Here is an 18,593-nt window from a genome sequence, read left to right on the forward strand (position 1 = left end):
ATAGAACCTTGCAATACGTGTTCAGATGTTCTCATCATCAGCAGGAAGGCGGCTGTCTTAAAGGTGCCGCAATGCGGATCATTTCCGGCTACGGTTTCATTGGTGGAGAAATCATAGATTTGGTGCGCCTTAGCATCCACTTCCCCGTATTTTGTCTTTGTCTTTGTGTTTATGCATTAAACCTCCCTTGGCTAGCTGCTTTTGTCCTCAAAACTCCCGATCAAGAAGGAAAAGTTAATGATCATTCGTGGTCATGAACAATCTTCCTTTTCACATCCTTCCATCCCACCATAGTTCTCTCTGCGTGTAAAAGAAATAGTGAATAGGTCTAAGCATGATTTAGCCCCGGTCTTTCATAACGAGTATTTAATTATGCCAGGACGAAAGACATTATATAGACTGAATGAGTAGGAATAATATGCAAACTTGATACGTTACAAAAGTGAGAGCTCAGAAGCAAGTATCTACAAGTTTCGCGTACTTCGTGAAATTTTCGTCCGCCTGGAACAGGTCCAGCTCCTCTGGATGAGTGCCCAGGACAAACTCAACACCTCCATCTTCCCTGATGGGAAGAATTACCAGGAATCGAAATCGCCCGTTTCCGCGCTCAAGTTGGGGTCTCAAAGATTCCGGCAATCCGCCGTTAGCAAAGAACGAGTCCCCAAAGTAGACCTCACTATTTGGGAATAGCATCATGTTGGAGATCATAGCGTGCATGTGCTCAATGCCCATATTAGCAGTAGAGAAGCGACTATGATCCGGTAAAGACTGCAGGATCGAAAACGCGTCATGCACAACTGAAGGGGTGATGCGTGCAGCAGACTGACGCAGCAAGTAAGCGACGCGGCCTATGCTGGTCTCATCTGAACAGAGTATCTCAATTGGCATGGTTGCTCGGTTGAGAATGAGCAGACTTCCCATATACGTGGAGGGCAATAAGGAAGAAAAGAACGGGCGGCCATCGGTGGGTAGTTCAAGAATAGACACCTCGTCAGGTCTGAAAGTCTGCTTTCGTATCTCCTTGGCCACTCTATATCGCACTCTGATAGCAGCTCGCCACAGGAAGGCTTGCACAATGTCACTGATTGATGTGATGACTCCCTTAGCTTCGGGATCGGTTATGACCTCTTGCTTCATGTTCTCAAGCTTGGCCGGCTCAATCAGGAACATTGTGGTTTTGAGACATCTTTCAGCACGGGGAAGGGGCCAAACTTTGTGCAAAGCAAATTCAGGAACAGGTGGTAGCATATGACCCTTGGTAGCGGATGTGGTGTTGTCAACTGAGTCGCCTTTCGGCCTTGTGTTGTCGTCAGGTGGGAAGAAAGGCAAGAATCCCCATGTTCCAGGGTCAATTCCCTCTACCGGCCGAGCCCATCCTTCTTGTTCATGAATGATCTCCGGTAGGCTGTGATTAAAGCTTTCGGGGTCATACCAGCTGCAAGTTGCAGAGCGGTCCCCTTGCAGGTATCTACAGTTTTCTGCCCAAGCCTTGAGCACGACCATAGCTCCCAGACCGTCGAGGCAGCAGTGGTTGAGGTCAACTGCGATAATACAGCCACCCGCGACAAAGTTCACTTGACCGGAGAAGATATCAGCTGGGAATCGAGGGAACGGATCGTCCCGCAGTACGAGACCGTCTTTGAACGCCGAAGGGGGAAAGCCGGCTTCTCGTAGGTTCGCAAAAGATGGAACTATGTCCGAAATATCCTTGTACACAAGACGATTGTGAGCAGAAGCCGCCATGGAACTTGGTGGGATAGTCACGCAGAGGTCTCCTTTAGTGTAACCAATCTCTTGTTCGGAGCAGTGCATCATTTTGCCACTGAGAGCCGGTATCATATCAAATGTGCGATTCAGTCCCTGTTGGAGGTTTGAAAAAACTTGCTCAAATGATATTTCCTCATGAATAGAGAAGTAGAGCATAATGCCCATCCCATGATTGGGGTTGACGTAGTCGAAGGCATTCAACCTGAAGGACTGTCGCGCCTTGTGCTGAGCGATCATGGCGTTAATCCCAGCAGGATCATCCAGTTTTTTTTCAAGTGGGATACTAGATCTGGCACTCTGTAGCTCGGTCATTAACAAGGCGACGGTGGAGGTGATGCTTGCAATGGTCGGATTCGCGTAAACATGTCGAGGTGCAATCTTTTCGCCCAGACCTGAAGCCACCCGAATACTTTTAACAGCCGCAAAAACGCCGAGCGAGTCGAGCCCAAGTGAAAAAAGATCTACATCCGGAGGGGCGACTTGGGCTTCAGGGAGTGAAGAGCTGAATATTGTGCGGATAGATTCCTGCATCGCATTGTCAGACCTCAGATCCAGACTAATCGTTTCATCTATATCATCGCTGCGAGAATCGTAAAAACGCTCAATGTAGTCGGCATATAAAGCTAGGGTGGCTGCTCTTTTCACAGTGCCCTTATCCGTCCGGAAGAAAGGCTTCTCGGGAACTGTGAAAGTGACAAAATCTCTCAGTAATTGGTTTTTGTGCTGAGACATGGAGTTGGCCTTCTGTATGGTTTGCCAGATACTGTCAATAAGCTCGGGTGGCTTGTTCGATGGATCCTTCAACTCAACGAGTAGTCCCGCTTGAGGCTTTCCGGTACCGAATATCAGACATCCGTTGATGGCTGGATGCATGGTAATAAATGCCTCCGTCTCCAGCGGTGATATTTTATATCCATTTGATAGGACAACAAGGTCATCACTTCTTCCCTTAAAGGCCCACAAATTGGGCTTGGTAGGGTGCTTAATGTATAGGTCTTTGAAATTGATCGAATCCTTGTCTGGGAAAGTGTGAAAGATGCCTTGAAAAAGAGGCCAATGCTCGTTGCGGTGCACCCAGTGCTCATATGTATCCGCTTCCAGCTCTTTGAATTCAAAGCCAGAGTAGGGATGAAAGCAAAACCAGAACCAGTCTTCTCGTGATGTTTTCAAATTTCCAATGAAAAGGCCTTCGGTAGTTCCTGTCAGATTGAGCACTCTTACTACCTCATTCACTTTGCTAGCACTGATGGGGCTGACAGGACCGCCGGATGCACAGATGAACTTGCTCGGCTCGAGCTTTGCCAGAATCTCGGGGGTCTCACCCAACTCATCCACCAGAGATGGCACCATGCTCCATATATCAATCTTCGCATCCAAAGCCAACCTTTCAACAAGATTGAGGTTCGGCAAAACCCCAACTGGCCCTAAGACACAGTGAAGATTGAAAAGTGCAGGCATCAGAATATCCATGATAATACCAGCGCCCTATTAATACTCCAGTCAGTTTGTAGGTCTTTGCACAGCAATACAAGCGCAGCATAATACAAACAGTGGCTTACTTACATGGCTCATTGGGAATGAGGAGTATATCTTATCTCCTTCATGCCAGTCAGAGGTCCATGGAACAAGATCAGCATTTTCACCAATCGGTGGTAGTAAACGGACTGCATCCATCGTTCCGATCAACCCGTGAGACCAAGGAATAGGCTTAGGTGGCCCAGTACTTCCTGACGTATGCAGGATGCAAAATGGATCGTTCTTAGCCTCTTCGAACGTCTTCGTATATGGAATATCTTCAGTAAAGTCGGCATCAAGAAGCTCGTCGAGCAGAGGAAGCTGTAAGCAAGTCATAGATCGTCTTTGGAGAACTTCTTTGACCAAGGTTGGCGGCGAAGCGTCGACAGCATTGACCCATATGTTACAGCCCGTCCTCTCTAACACTGCAAGAGCTCCATCCGCGTTATTCTTCGGCGATAGAAAAAGAGCCTGTCACGCTAAGATTAGAATTGGAAGCTTGATATCGCAATCTCTTGATGTAGACCTACCGCATATCCCGTCTTGATACATGCATACGTCAACAATATGTGTCGGAGATCGTCTTAGTCAATCAATTTAGTAAGTGCCCGGGTGCAATTTGCCTACCGCCGGTTGACTTACGCGGTCCAATGTAGGCGACGGGTTGTGTTCCGTTCGGAATCTCAACCTGATCACGAAGCCAACAAGCAGTCTTGTTCACTGCTCTGGCGAAAAGCCGAGCGGAGACATCTTTGAGCTTGAGAGACCCATTCACGAGTGTTGAGAGAGAGAAAACTGGCTTCTCTGGCTCATTAGCAGCAAGGCTGTCCATTATCTGAGGAATGAGTCTGCTGCCATAGGGAATCGACAATGTATCGTTTGACTGCTCCCTCGGTACTATAGAGTCAATTTCCTTGTCCAAAGTGATATTCAATCCCGAATTCTCTGGCGAGAATAGGTGGTTTGATTGAATCTCTGGGGTGGTGAGAACACTTTCCGGTATTTTGTCCTCGGACGAAGACAGCGAGATTTCGCTGGAGGAAGATGTGATTTGCGCCCCTCTTGAGGCTCCATTCTTATATTGGTTGACATGGATGGACTTGCCAGATTGAAGATAACTTGCATTTCCCTCGCTGATAGGGAGGCTGTCGTGATGAAGCTTTTCCCGATAGTGACTGGGTTTACCATCGACATGGACAAGTTCAAGACGGCTATCCTGACTTAATTCGCCCATAGGACCGCTAACCCATACTCCATCCGCCAACTGGGCTACACTGCAGTGCCATGGGGTCGTGAAGCCAGTTTTTGTATTCAGTAAACTGATAGGTAGCTTGGTACCGCAGATAGACTCATGGATTGAAAGACGCAGGTGATTGGGGAAGGCATTCCGGATTGCCGCTGCAAATGCCTGTCACGTTAAGTCAGACTGACATTCGAGATTGGAGTAAAGGTCTATGTGAATTCTTTTTGCTTACATATCCTCTAATGAGCATCTGCTTGGCCACGTACTTGCAATCCCGTTTGTAGCTGTGCGCGGAACGACCTTGTCCTCGAGGAAAGATATATTGAAGATCCGATTCCAGAAAGCGTTTATATCCAAGATATGTCAACTTTGTATCTGGATTCGTGGCAATTTCCTGGTCGATGTCAAGGCTGTCCTTGCCATACTTGTTCAAGAGCAAGCGACGGAATGTGGTACAGTTAGCCACGTAGACAATCTCATTCAACTTCTCGGGTAGCGGAAAGTCGAGAAGGTCTCTGATTCTCGAGAAATAGATGTTGTTGAATCCTTTTTCGACGACCATTTTACGCAGAGCTTCACCATACATCCAGGTTTCTTGATCAGAGATGCACAACAGGTCTGTTGATATGAACGTTAAGTAATTAGCAGTCAGTCAATTTGCATGGAGAAAGCTATTCGCATACCGTTATAGGTAATTCCATCTGAGATGATGACAATCTCAGCGCCTGGACTGTAAATTTCTTCAATGCGTATACAAATCGTATTCAATCGTTCAAGGGCCAGCTTCTCTGCCATGTCCGGCAAACTGCCAAGCACCTTATATACCTTGTTGGCCGACTTGAAGGGGAAAGCGGGAAGACAAGCCTGTATCCGCTCTCCTTTGGCAACAAACCGAGCGATGACAGCAAGGAAGCCATTCTGTGAGTCCTCAAGGTGATCCTTTGAATACTCAAACTTATTGAGAGCATGCGCGAGGAAAATATTTAGAATGAGCCGCGAGACCTCTTTCACCTTATCTGAAGGGTGTGAAGAGTTGCCCAGAGAAATCTCGCCAGGCCCGACATGGCTGTTTGTTGGTCTCTCAGTTGACTGGTAAGGGTAAATCTTCACTGGAGCCATGGTGACTCAATGTAGCAAAGTTCTCCCAAAATGGTATACTGCAGCCCGAGAAACAAGGGAATTGTGGATTGTACAATTAGGAAAAGCTCCACCAACGCTGTATCAAGGCGGCCCAGCGAACATGAGAATAACCGAGCTTGCAATTCCGAGTGCAAGTCGTAATCATTTATCATATCTCGAGCCCTGTATCAAATCTGGCATGGAAGTGCTGATCATCTGCAAACGGAACGCGCTCTGCCAATGAGCGGCCAGTGATATCATTTCCCTCGGATGCCAAGACTCATGTCAACAAAATACTCCTGAACTAATATCACCGCTGAAGAATACGAACTCCTCCAGAGCCCTGGTGCATTGGGCAGCTGCGCATGTTTGAGAGAATTACTCGTCGGAAAGGGCCTCGAGAGGCCAAAGGGGAGTGACAATGGGGCCGTACTAAAAAACAGTACTATGTACCCGACGCTACGAGGAGGTCTAAGCGAAAATAATCAAGCCAGGATCCATACTATCTGAGTCAGACGAGGCTCTGCAACACCTCGGCTACCATGGAGCCCAGCGTGGTAGTGGCCTTATTGTTTTTTTCCCTCAGATATGTGGAATCTTGACCTGCCAAAAGCTACGTCGTATGGCTGGGCTGCTCATGATCTTAGAATGACCACCACTCGATAAAGTTTAAGTCAAGCCACAGGACCAAGTGACGTTGGATTATTGTTCACAATGCAGAAATCTCAACATCGGCCCGTCCCAGAACACTATCGCGTCATTCGCGCCATTGGCGCCACAATGTGACTTTGAAAAATCCATTAAAGTTTTTGCATGTTTAGACTAACTATCCTAGGATGACGGGAAAGGGGGACAAAGCTTTGTCCATGGAGGTATGTTACATTTACTTACAAGAGCATGTTTGAGGCAATTGTGATGCTCTTAGTCTCCATCTGGACCCATTCATGTGGAAGGGGACCTCCGTCGATGATTTTAATACTGAGATATTCCTGATGCAGATCAAATACACTTTTACGAGGACGCTTCCCCCGGCTGTGTAGCTTGTGCATTTTACCAAATTTCGCAAAATTCCAAGATTTACTTTTCGAGTCTCAATTCTCACCTTTTGACTCGGGATTTCAGGTAGAGCGCACTCTTGCTGTTTTCTCTCTGCCACTTCAATAACCACAATCATGAGTGAAGGAAGCTATTCCTCGGATGCAGAGGCCTGTTCTAAGAAGCAATCCCAGCAGGTGAACTGTGAAGAGACCAATATGGAGGATTCGGACTCCAATGAAGAGCCAGAATGGCCCCCAATGAGCAAAGTCGTGATGATTGTTTTGGCAATATATCTGGCAGCTTTTCTAGTCGCTCTTGACCAGACAATCATCGCAGTCGCCATTCCAAAGATCACGGATCAGTTCAAGAGTATTTCCGATATCGCATGGTATGGTAGTGCCTACTTCTTGACTTCAACGGCATTGCAGCCTTCATACGGCAGAATCTATAAAATTTTCAACGTAGGTATTGGATCGAAATCTCCAAACTCTCAATTGAACAAAGTCTGACACTGCTTCAGGTCAAATGGTCTTTCTTAGCTGCAGTTGGCATCTTTGAGATTGGATCCCTCATCTGCGGTGTAGCTCCCTCCAGTACGGTGTTGATCGTTGGCCGCGCGATTGCAGGAATTGGCGTTGGGGGTATCTTCTCCGGCGCTCTAGTGATCATCTCCAGAACTGTTCCCCTGGCAAAGAGACCACTCGTTTTTGGTGTGTATGGCATGGTGTGGGGTATTGCGTCTATTGTCGGTCCACTACTTGGCGGCGCGTTCACCGACGGTGCCTCTTGGAGATGGTGTTTCTATATCAATCTTCCCATTGGTGGAGTTTCAATGGTAGTTGTTCTCTTGGTACTTAGACTGCCAAGCGATAACACGGTCGCCAGATTGAGTATCATTGACCGGATCAAGGACCTTGATCTGATCGGTGCGAGCTTGCTTATCCCAGCTATCATTTGTTTAATCCTTGCCTTGCAATGGGGTGGTAATACCTATTCCTGGGGAAGCTCTCAAATAATCGGACTTTTTGTGGGATTTGGTTTGCTGGCTATCATCTTTGCAGGGTTCCAGATCTACCTGGACAAAAAAGACAAGGAAAATGGAAAATTGGAAAAGAGTGGAAGGGCAACTTTACCACCGTCGATCCTGAAGCAGCGCACTATCGGGTCCGCCGCGCTCTTCGCCTTTTTCTTCAGCGGCAGTTTCTTCGTTCTGGTCTACTACATTCCGATTTATTTCCAGAGCGTCAAAGGATCTTCTGCCATGACTTCTGGACTTCAAGTTTTGCCATTTATGCTCGCCACCGTAGTGTCATCTGTAGCCGTGGGCATGCTGGTCACTGCGGTCGGCTATTACACACCATTCTTGATCATCAGCACTGCCATTGGCGTCATCGGTGCGGGGCTTATGACATTGTACAGCGTCGATATTTCTAATGGAAAATGGATTGGATACCAAATTGTCGTTGGCGCAGGCATTGGCGCTGGTCTTCAAGTCCCAATGACGGCGGTGCAGACTGTTTTGACGCCAGAAGACATTCCTGTTGGAACAGCCGCGGTCATGTTCTTTCAGACTCTGGGTGGCGCTATCTTCATTGCAGTAGGCCAGTCCGTTTTTCAGAATGGTCTAATAGCAGGCATCTCCACCCATACAACTGGTGTTGATCCAAGCGCCATAATAGGGGCCGGAGCTACCGAGATGAGGAAAGTTTTGAGTACCTTGGGTCACCTTGATCAGCTGGATGGCGTTATCCAGGCTTATATGAGTGGACTGAGAGATACTTATCGCGTCAGCCTGGCTTTGATGATCGCGGCCTTTGTCGCCGCTTGCTTCCTCGAGTGGAAGAGTGTGAAAGCTGGTAGCATAAGCCAAGAAAATACTTCAACGACGGTTTCTTCATGAAATTCGCCCTGCGCCGCAGGTTGGAAGAGTCCTCTTTCCAACCACGGAGTACCTTGTACGCGCACCTTTCACGAACTTCAATATATGTTCTTTGCCACTTGCCACCTGATCAAATGCCAGTTGTAATGAAGCAATACACGGCCCAATCATCGAGTATACATGCTCAATTTTCGGTCATCCACCGTTTTGGTAAAGTTTGTTCGCCGATTCCTCCTAGTTTCCAGGCACAGATGGTTAGAGCGTTGTCATGTTATTAGTAAATGCCAAGCAATCCGTCTCAATGGAAATGAAAATGGGGCTGGAGATATGAAATTTTTTTTCAAGCCATCACTCAGGAGGTGGAGCGATCCTAGCGTTCCCGGTATACGAGAAATGTAAGAAGTCAGCGTACGTGAGGAAAAAAATCCTGAAGTGTTCCAGAGATCCTTTCTCACTCTCACAGTCCCGTCCGTCCGATTCCCAAGGATGTGAGTGCAATTGAGCAGATTTTTCCATCGAGGTGTAACCATCTCGGGAGCTAATGCAAGGCGACCACGCTAGTGGCTGTATGAGATCCATTGGGAACATCTCATGTCAGGCACGTTCAAACGTAATATCCAACGGAAAACGCGGTAGCCTGCATTACAAGGGCATGCTTGTGTTTAAGTGCAAGCCGCGTTTCGCGAATTTGGGAAATTGCAGAAGACTCTCGTATGCACAGACAGACAGGATGCAAATACTGTATGGTAGACATATGCATGTTGTTTAGACAGGAAGGCGGCTAGTGTCATCCCCAAAGCTGTTGTAAGATTCCGATGCAGATTCATGCACCGAATCCATGTCGGACTTGTCATTTCCGGTTCCAGGGGCGATCCGCACGTCAGTACAGAGCCACGTGGCTTATGGGGTGCTTTCAGGATGAGTGTGATGCATTTATTAACGATTCACTTGGCGAAAAGACAGGTCTAGGAAGATAGGGGTTGGGAACCGGTCATTCCTTGCGAGTGAAGCCCCGGGGCGAGATAGAAAAGAAAGGAAAAATGATTCTACTAAATTGACATGGTCCATAGATCGGGAATATGCCTAGATGTTTGAAGCAACCCCCAAGTGGTTTATAATACAATTATTGAGCGGCTCCTGCATTGCTATACATTCTTTCTATGTCAATCCGTCCCTGCCACGAACTCGAAAAAATAACTCCTGTTGTCTTAGATAACGGTGCCCTTCACTTGCTTCTTGTCGACATTGTAGTTTTTCCATACGGCGATGGCTGGGAAAGAAAGAACGGCAATAGCAGCTGCCGCGATACACAGGTACTTCTGACTGTATGCCCACGCATAGTTGATCGCATCTCTTGTTTCGCTGCCAGGGGGATACAGAAGCTGAGTTGCTGAGCCCCCAGCGTAGATTGTTTCATAATCAGCTTTGGCAGAGTCGGGAAGAGCGCTCAGCAAGGCCTGGGGGAAAGTGTTGGAATAAATAGCAACTGCAACGGCGTAGCCGACTGCACCCCCGAAGCTGGAGGCCAGACTGATAATGGCGATCATTAATGGGACACCGTCCCGGTCGGCAGCGGCCATCACAGCCATCTCATCACCAATGACTAGTGTGCCACCTCCAAAGGCAATGAAGATTTGACACATAATCAGGTACCCGATGTTGCTTTGGGATCCTCGGAAGTGGATCATGAGTCCAGCACCGAGTATGAATAGGGGGGCACCGAAGTAAAGACACACGTTCTTGAAATGTTTCGTCTGGCGGATCAAAACTCCAAATAGAACGGCCCAAATGGTGGATCCGACACCATATATCTGTGTCATGTATCCGGTTTTCGATGTATCCAGGTTATAGACAACCTGTATGTAATAGTAAAAGTATTGATCCCAGGTGTAATAGTTGAAAAAGATCACAGCCGACAGAACACAGGCTCCTACCACCGTGCGCTTTTTGAATAGCTCCCATTTGATAAAAGCAGTCTTCGCAAAGAAACGCTCCCAAATGGCGAAGACCGGGAACAGTAAGATTCCAATGACGACCATAACGATAAAGGTCGCCGAGGAGTATCCAGTAAAGCCATAAGTGTTAAGACTAAATGGCAGAAGGAACAGAATAAAAGCCGCCATGAGAATGAAAGCGCCAATGATATCGAATTCGTGAAAGTAATGAATGAAAGACTGTGCAGTGGTTCGACCACTTGGTACCCGAATGAAAAGATTCAACTTCTCCGCTTTACGTTGGTAAAACTTAAAGACAAGAGCAAGAGGCACGAAGACGATAACGGTGATGATAGCGAAGCAGCCATAGGCCCATCGCCAGGTAGAATGGGTTATGAATGCTTGGGCTGCAAGTGGCCCAGTAAAGGCCGTACAGATAGAAGGCGTCCCGATAAAAGCGTAAACAAAGGCTCGGTTCCGCAGTCCAGATGCGTCGGCGACAAAGACACTCAAGATGAAATTCATGGCGGTATAACCAATCCAGTATAGGGTGTAGCCGGCTGCAAAGCCATTCGGGCCATTGCAAGAAGCGATCACGATGAGACCAAGGACGAAGACCACCAAAAATGTTAGGAAGCCCTCGGCCCGGCCCCATAAGTTCAGAGTTTTTGCAATGGGGAGTTGGAGAACTCCACCAACGATGGTCGAGACAATGAAAGCCTGGGAGATTTGAGGGGCTGAGGCGAAATTTGCGTAGGCGTAGTACATCACGTTGCTGCTGATTGACAACTGCATTGATAGAATGAAGAAACACAACCAAATCCTAGCAGTAACGGTGTTAATGATATAAGAACCCTTCTTTCGTAAATGACTCAGAAGAGATGGCCCTCGGTCTGTTCTAAGGAAGCGCTGAAGGGCTCTGGTCCACTTACCAGGCATATACCGCGTACAAGGCAGTCCTGGACCAAACCAAAGCCGTGGCTTCAGCCTTTTGAACTCCAATCTGTGCGTCGTGGGTGATTTCATCGGGATGGTCCTGCACCTGTCTCTCATTTCTTTCTTCCAGGCTCTGAGTGTCGCTGTTCGCCTGATATTCACCAGTCATTGTCCGGATGTCGGCCGCTTTCTGCGGATCACTCCCCACTTTACCCGCCGTCATGTTCACGAAGGCGCTCAGGCTTGAATCGGATCGCTGGTTCTCCACCCTTCGACTCCGGTGCTATAGGAAGACAGAAGCTGGGCAGATATGGTGTTTTGAGAAACGCGGAAGACAAGTCGATCAATCTTGTCGCATAGACAATGGAACAGGATTGGCAAAAGGCAGGTGAAATTGGAAAGGGGGGATTCAGACTAAATGTAAAAATTCTTAGATGTACTCTGAATGCTGATTGGAGATGCTGCAGCCACCATCTTACCATCACAGTTCGCGAAGGATGACTTCTCTGGAAACAAGCAACACGCTCAAATCTGCGCAAATCTGATTCGGTAAAACCAAAGCACACCCTAGATTGCCCGCAAAACAAAGACGCTTATTGTTCAATCATTTTATGTGGCATGTTTGGCCCCATAGCGCAACCGCAAAGTATGCTGGGCAAGATTAGTTGAATGACAATGAGCGAACTAGGCCGGTGTGGCTAAACTAGCAGCACTATACTTCCGAGGGGCTTGACCGCGCCTGTGGCTCTAGCGCCCTCAAAACATGCTCATTTCTTCTCACAACAAGGATGACAAATCAATGTGTGTCAAGTTTAGAACATTGGTTTCAGTAAATTGTCAATTCCAAGAAGCATCGGTTCAATCCAGTAGCTCTTATACTCTGTAAAGACCACGATTACTCTAAATAGAGGATTTAACTACTACCAGCAGTTGCCAATCCGATCTCTTAGCGCAAGGTTGACAAAGTGGTCCCTTGCTCAGGGAACGAGTATGAACACGTATAGCGCGGTTTCCTCTCATTTTTGAACAGGCCCCCAAAGGTTGCAAAAGGTCCGTCGTGTTCTCCATTCCGAGGTACTTATGCAAGAGGACAACCTGTCCAAGGGGTAACTGACTTGGGCTGCGACCACCTGTTCAAAGGTCAAAAGCCAAGGGATATAAATAAGGATTTCAATGATGGATCACCGAAGAGGAGATGTTGTCATTATCCTCAGTTGAAGAGGCCCCTTTTGTGCTGTGTGCAAAGCAGGCGGGGCACGGAACCTGACGTGATGTCACGCCTTAAAATCAAGGCACCCTGTGTCCATGCTCATAGCACCAGCTCAAAAATGATAGCCTGCCTAATCTCCCCATTCATTTATCATATCACCTGGGCAACATAACAATAATTTTTAAGCTGCTAAGACCTGTTCACTGCTAGAGTTGCTAGGGCAGGGTTTGATGAATAAGAATAGATCTATTGACGGAGGAACAGGACGTATGTAAACCTCTATACTATTTCTTGGATATGACTTTCAATATAAGCAACCATCCACCTTGATTATCAAAGGCTCAATATATGTAGATGGTGACTGCGAGAACGCGGATACTGCCAAACAGTATGGTGTCGACAGAGTCTTTCAAAGTGTGACGAGTTTTTTGAAGCGACTCCTATCCAAGATGGAAAGCAAGCAGGACTTCTACCTAAGTGATGGATTGATGATATGATCGCCAAAAGACTTGTTGACTGACAGACTTCATCTTAAAGGAATAGCAAATCTAGAAGCAAGACATCATGACGGAGTTTGGATATCAAGAGGTGCCAATTGAGGCACTAATTTTCGAGGAATAAGATTTTGAGTCCTGTTTAGGCGGCAGGTATGAATAGTCAATGTTGACGGTGGATGCCGAGAAATACAATACGTCGTGGTGCTTATTCCTCCAAGCTATCTTTGGAAGACCTAAGCTACTACCGAAAGATAATCTCGCTTAGCTAGAAGAAGACATAAATCGCTAAAGTCTGTGGTTTGCTTGCTTGATGCCCAGGTGACGACGAGTTTTCTTTCTTAAGAATCTTAGAAGCCGGAAATTGCAGCCATATGACATTAAGTCATGTTTCACGAACCCAAAACTCTAAATGTATAAACAGGAGACATACATACTACCCCTGCGACGAACCTATGCTCGAAGTTCTAAATTCAGTCTATGAATCTATGTTCATTAAATCACATTTCAACCTTAGCTTATGAAAACCTAAAAGATTAGATACGTGGGATACAGCAAAACGAGGAAGGGAACTTGAAAAGTATATCTAGGAATTGAATTCCGGAAGATACAGGTGACTTATACGCACCCTGACCTTGGATCTTCTTACGATAGATTTTAAGTCTACCCTGTTGGCATTGAACCATCATAGCGTCAAATGAGAGACCCATACGTGAAAAAATTGATCGACAAAACTTAAGAGAGGGTATCTCTGGTGAACATTGCTGCGTCGGAAAATAAATCGAAAGCCGAAGTCGAAAATGCCTCAAGTGATTTACTCGCTTGTCTTCTCCACCCCCTCTTCATTTGGCATGGGCTTCCGAGCCCAAACTCGTCGACTATAATAGTTAGTCACTCAGACCACCAACTTGGGAATAGAAAAACGCACGCAACTTGGTAGACGTGATGACGTGGATTTTGAATTTCGGCCCGTGTCTTAGCCAATAATACTTGAACCTCTTCAGTGCTCCACGGCTGCGGGACACCATACTTTGTCAAAAAGAACATGGCCCAGCCCTCCATACCCGAAACCCACTGATGGTAGTGTAGTCTTCCAGCCTCCTTGAGAATGGGATCCTTAGCCCACGCTCCAATAGGCCACTTGTATGTTTTTTCATGCACGTCCACAAACCCCGCCTTTTCCAGCGACGATTTCATCGTATCCGCAATTGTTATGGGACGGCCCCAATTATCTGCCGCCTTGCATGACTGGTCGCCCAGCACAAATGCACTGCTGTTATCTGGGACGCTGCCATCATCGCAACGGATACGTGGATTACCTTCCAATTGTTCGATCCAACCGCCTGGTTCTAAGTGACTGTGTCATGTATCGATGGTTAGGAGACAGTGAATAGCATAGGTCGCTTTGGCTTACTCATAACAGTTCTTGTACACCTTTGCCCATTCATCGTCCGTGAAAGAACCCATGAGCTGGCGTATGTGGATCAAGTCAAATGGTTGGCGCCAGGTCCAATCCTGGAGCACATCGTCGATCTCCATCACACAATTTGGAGGTAGCCAGTTTTCAGGTGGAGGGAACAAGTCCACACCCCTAACAGTGGCTGTCAGGCGAGATATTAGGTTTAGGTTTGCGTATTGACTGATCAAACAAGCAACATACAGTCTGGAAAGATATCGGCAACGTCACTAACATCCCACTAGTCAGGTCTGGATACTGGCAACAAAATGGCAAACTTGGAACGCATTACTTACACTGCCCAGTTGCCACGGCCTGTTCCCATGTCCAAAACATGCTAGATATATGAGATAATGAGTCAGGAAAATCCGTGCTATCTCCTTCACGAGAGGCCATTGTGGAGAAACATACCTTGGGATTCTTGACCGGGGAGTGGAAAAGCGGATTCTCTCTCTCAGAGTCAAGCAGCACGTATACTAAATGACTGTTACAATTAGCATAATTTTGCAATAACATCCAGCAATATGTTTAAATACCCGGCTTCATAGCTCTCAAACTGCTGTTCATCCGCTGGACTCCTATTCCCCAGTCAACGTCGTTCCACTGGTCCAATAACCAATTGTAGGATGGAACGCACCAATACTCGCCCTCTTTCAATGCCTGGTACCGACGTCCATTCTCTATCACTCCTCTGTATATGGTTGATGAAAGCGACGTCGTCTCACTGGCGATGAATTTGTTAAGGCACGTCCCTTTGCTGTCATTTCAAATGAGGCAGGAACTCACGACTCAAAATCTTCTGGCTGGTACGTATTACGCGCGATAACGTAATCTGGATCCTGGTAGAAAATCAGGATGATAACTCTCTCCATCAGTCGCAACACATACCACGGCGATTGGCTTATCAGACATGGTTGGTGGCTCAAAGTCTTACAAAGGAGGGAAGGGGGAGGGGAAATGCGAGATAAGAAAGTGAGAATCCACTATGTTATCCAGTGTCAGAAATCGGCTCACATTGCGGTCGCAACACTTAAAGATGGGAGTTTAAAGGGAAAAATGTTCCTGCCCCCTCATACGACGTCCCCTCTCTGCTCCTTTTAGTGCTTCGTGGCGCACAAAGACCAACGTAATACGATTGGCCAGGAAGCCGGAAACCACGGGTTTCCAGGTTTTGGCCAAACAATCATCCTTCCATTCGCTCCGTGTGGCGTGTCCACTTCATCAAATCAAGTCGGTTGGTGAAGATCATGGATTGCACTAGTGCTTAATTTGGCAAAAAACCGTTATTTGCCACGTGGTGCGACATTGTTGACCTTAACATGCAGCCGAGGATTAATGAAGCGAAGGATGCGCTCTTTTATTAGGCGTCACTTAAGATAAGCAAGTCCAGGGATGATAGGCGGAGTTTCCGAAGCAGCAAAAATCGTGAAGAGCACCGCACAAGAAACAGGCAAAGCATCCGGGTGCACGAAATTACCCCCTGGTGGAGCAGATTGCGGAGGAGAGCGGAGGAAGATCTACGGCACAGGGGGTGGGGGAAATTTATTCTAAACGTGCCCATTTTGCCTTGACCGTTTAGCTTCGGAGTTTCAAAGTTTGCGAGGGAAGATATTTCACAACTAAAGGTTTTTTAGCAAATGGAGCGTAGTCGCATCGGAAGGCTGATATTCCGTATGAATAGGGAGTCATCTCAATATGTTTGTCTTTTTTTTGAGGCGGTCTGTAGCGTCGTCACATATCACATTCTTGCTTCCAATGGATCCCTCACCATGTGTTCTCTGCTCAGAGTTAAACTTTATTTTATCCTCGCGCATGAACCGAGCAGCCAAGATGGAATAAGAATTATTCTTCTCCGCGATGGATGATCTTATTAGACAGAAGAGGATATACGGGCTGGCAGAATCAGGGATGCTCGACTAAACGGCAGCCCTGGAGGCTTGGCGCTTCGGTTGCAGTCTTGTGCCCGGGCAAGAATTCTGCCGAATTGATAAAGGCTCCATGAATGGCCCCAAAAGTATGTTCTTATGTGGTGGCTTTGTATATAATAGACTTCAGTGTAATTAGAAATTCAAGTTAAAAACAATTGGCGTATCAATTGAGAAATGAAACAAGTAAATAGAAATGAAAAGTCCCCAGCTAGTATCAATTCATTCAAAGTAATAAATATCACATCAAAGAACGATATGTCCAGCAAAGACGATTAAGTACAAAGACACAGCGCTTAGTACATTCACTTTAGACGCAGCTCCTGTATATGCAGCGGTAAGACCAGCAGAGGTGCTGGACCAAGAGTTGATAACAGTGGATGAGCCACTTCGAGCAGCCTCATTGGTGGAACGGGGGAATGCCGAAGAAGAAGAAGAAGAAGAAGAAGAAGCCACGATAGCATGGGAGATGTTCACTGAAGGATAGGATTCAGTCCCACCCCTAGGGTAAACAGAGAGGCTATCTTCACTTCCGACACTCTCATTTTGGGATTCATCAAATGGGGTATCATTGGATTCAGCGGCTTGAGAGGTATCAATGGTGGAAGAGGAAACACTGGCTGATTCAGTACCCATGACGGTACCCAAGACAAGCATCTGGGTCACGGGAATAGCGATAGTGCTGAGATAGGTCGTGGTACCCTCAATTATAGACACCTCATGGAAAGAGCTGTAAGTCGAGGTGACAGTCGCGAAATTACTGCTCGATGCAATTGTTTAGCGGCAGCGAAAGAATTTTCACCATGCGCAATCGTAGTTTCAAGAGCAGCTATGGTACTAGTCTCTCCGCTTGCCTTTGCCTCCGCAATGGGACAAACAGTCACATACGCCACCACGGTTTCTGTTGTCACGGAAGTGGTCATATGGGAAGCGGTACAAGTTTGCATTGACGAGCGTTCCAAGGTTGTGTTAACTCCATGTACCACGGAGAGAAAAAACAAATATCTGAAGATGGAGTAAAATAATAATGGAACCCCGATATGGCCAGGCCGGTGGCTTGTTATTCCGCGATATCAATTTACGAACTTGTGTCTGAACCCATGGTACAGCTGCTCCACGGATCGACCGGATGTCCCGGAAGAGGAAGGCGCTATCTAGTACTGGGAGCTCTAGAACTGGCCAATTGTTTTAGATTATCCTTTTGAGCCAGAGAAAAGCTATCCTTGTCATCACCTCGCTGATCCTTACACTGTCAATACTACGTAGCTGTTTTCGGAACAGACAAGGCCTTGACCATAACAGTCGTTCATGTCATTATGACCACAATAGGATTGTTTAGTCCACTGAATTCTACATGAATGGCAGACTCTTGGGGTAAGAGATCCCAGATTTTCATAGTTTCCCAACTATTGTAAAAGTTAAATGCCTCCTCTTGGCGAGTCAGTATCATATAAATTCTAGCTCGAGCTTGGATTGCTCATATAGATCATCATTTTTTTTATCTGAAGATCAACAAACGATACTTATCTTCCGATATAATCACAATACTCACTTCAATCGTCATGAAGGTCTTCTTTATTTCTCTGGCTCTTGCTTCCTCTGCCATCGCGGCGTCTATTGCTAGAAGCAGCACCGATACCACCTGCAAAAGTGGCCAGGTTGTTGTTTGCAAAGGCAATGGCAATGGCCTTATCTCCCTGGGTAATATCGCCCCTGGCCTGCTCGGCGCCAGTTGCTCTGGCGGGGATGTCTACTGCTGCTCCCAAAAGGACATCGAACAGGTATGGTGCAATTGAATTCTTCACTTCAGTGGGCGATCTTGTAAATTGATTAACCATCAACAGTATGGCCTCATAAACCTGAACCTGAACGCCCAATGCAGCCTGAATCGTGTTCTGTGAGAACACCGCTGGAATTGTCGGATAGTCTGAGATGATAATATCGTTTCCTGGTTTGATGGTCCGGTCTCATGTACCTGGAAAAGCCCCTTCCTTACTATCCTTAACGGCTTCATTAAAATAATACGTGCTCTCAGCAAAAGCTACTTGTATCCTTTTTCCCCTAACGAACAGGTGGC

The 18,593-nt window shown here is 46.8% G+C and overlaps 6 protein-coding genes across 6 annotated transcripts; 2 read left to right on the forward strand and 4 right to left on the reverse strand.

The window, feature by feature from the left end:
• Nucleotides 1-450: 450 nt before the first annotated feature.
• Nucleotides 451-5,644, reverse strand: N7484_005448 (transferase family protein; the record flags this gene model as incomplete). Its single annotated transcript, XM_057115867.1, has 6 exons — nt 451-3,252; nt 3,331-3,753; nt 3,813-3,865; nt 3,925-4,690; nt 4,758-5,143; nt 5,209-5,644. The coding sequence occupies 6 exons, from the start codon at nt 5,642-5,644 to the stop codon at nt 451-453; spliced, it is 4,866 nt and encodes a 1,621-aa protein (XP_056971750.1).
• Nucleotides 5,645-6,816: 1,172 nt separating this feature from the next.
• N7484_005449 (MDR family MFS transporter) lies at nt 6,817-8,582 on the forward strand (the record flags this gene model as incomplete). The annotated part of the gene is made up of 2 exons (XM_057115868.1): nt 6,817-7,143; nt 7,203-8,582. The coding sequence occupies 2 exons, from the start codon at nt 6,817-6,819 to the stop codon at nt 8,580-8,582; spliced, it is 1,707 nt and encodes a 568-aa protein (XP_056971751.1).
• A 1,187-nt stretch (nt 8,583-9,769) lies between these two features.
• crmC (siderochrome-iron transporter crmC) lies at nt 9,770-11,654 on the reverse strand (the record flags this gene model as incomplete). Its single annotated transcript, XM_057115869.1, has 2 exons — nt 9,770-11,318; nt 11,428-11,654. The coding sequence occupies 2 exons, from the start codon at nt 11,652-11,654 to the stop codon at nt 9,770-9,772; spliced, it is 1,776 nt and encodes a 591-aa protein (XP_056971752.1).
• Nucleotides 11,655-13,949: 2,295 nt separating this feature from the next.
• On the reverse strand, nt 13,950-15,503 carry N7484_005451 (class I SAM-dependent methyltransferase; the record flags this gene model as incomplete). The annotated part of the gene is made up of 10 exons (XM_057115870.1): nt 13,950-14,013; nt 14,064-14,492; nt 14,550-14,736; nt 14,796-14,821; nt 14,888-14,928; nt 15,003-15,075; nt 15,128-15,169; nt 15,229-15,315; nt 15,378-15,430; nt 15,480-15,503. The coding sequence occupies 10 exons, from the start codon at nt 15,501-15,503 to the stop codon at nt 13,950-13,952; spliced, it is 1,026 nt and encodes a 341-aa protein (XP_056971753.1).
• A 1,259-nt stretch (nt 15,504-16,762) lies between these two features.
• N7484_005452 (uncharacterized protein) lies at nt 16,763-17,439 on the reverse strand (the record flags this gene model as incomplete). Its single annotated transcript, XM_057115871.1, has 2 exons — nt 16,763-17,276; nt 17,405-17,439. The coding sequence occupies 2 exons, from the start codon at nt 17,437-17,439 to the stop codon at nt 16,763-16,765; spliced, it is 549 nt and encodes a 182-aa protein (XP_056971754.1).
• A 639-nt stretch (nt 17,440-18,078) lies between these two features.
• On the forward strand, nt 18,079-18,417 carry N7484_005453 (uncharacterized protein; the record flags this gene model as incomplete). The annotated part of the gene is made up of 2 exons (XM_057115872.1): nt 18,079-18,297; nt 18,361-18,417. The coding sequence occupies 2 exons, from the start codon at nt 18,079-18,081 to the stop codon at nt 18,415-18,417; spliced, it is 276 nt and encodes a 91-aa protein (XP_056971755.1).
• Nucleotides 18,418-18,593: the final 176 nt, after the last annotated feature.

Source organism: Penicillium longicatenatum (assembly GCF_028827895.1).
Source record: "Penicillium longicatenatum strain IBT 33135 chromosome Unknown contig_3_segment0_segment0, whole genome shotgun sequence".
Lineage (NCBI taxonomy): Eukaryota > Fungi > Ascomycota > Eurotiomycetes > Eurotiales > Aspergillaceae > Penicillium > Penicillium longicatenatum.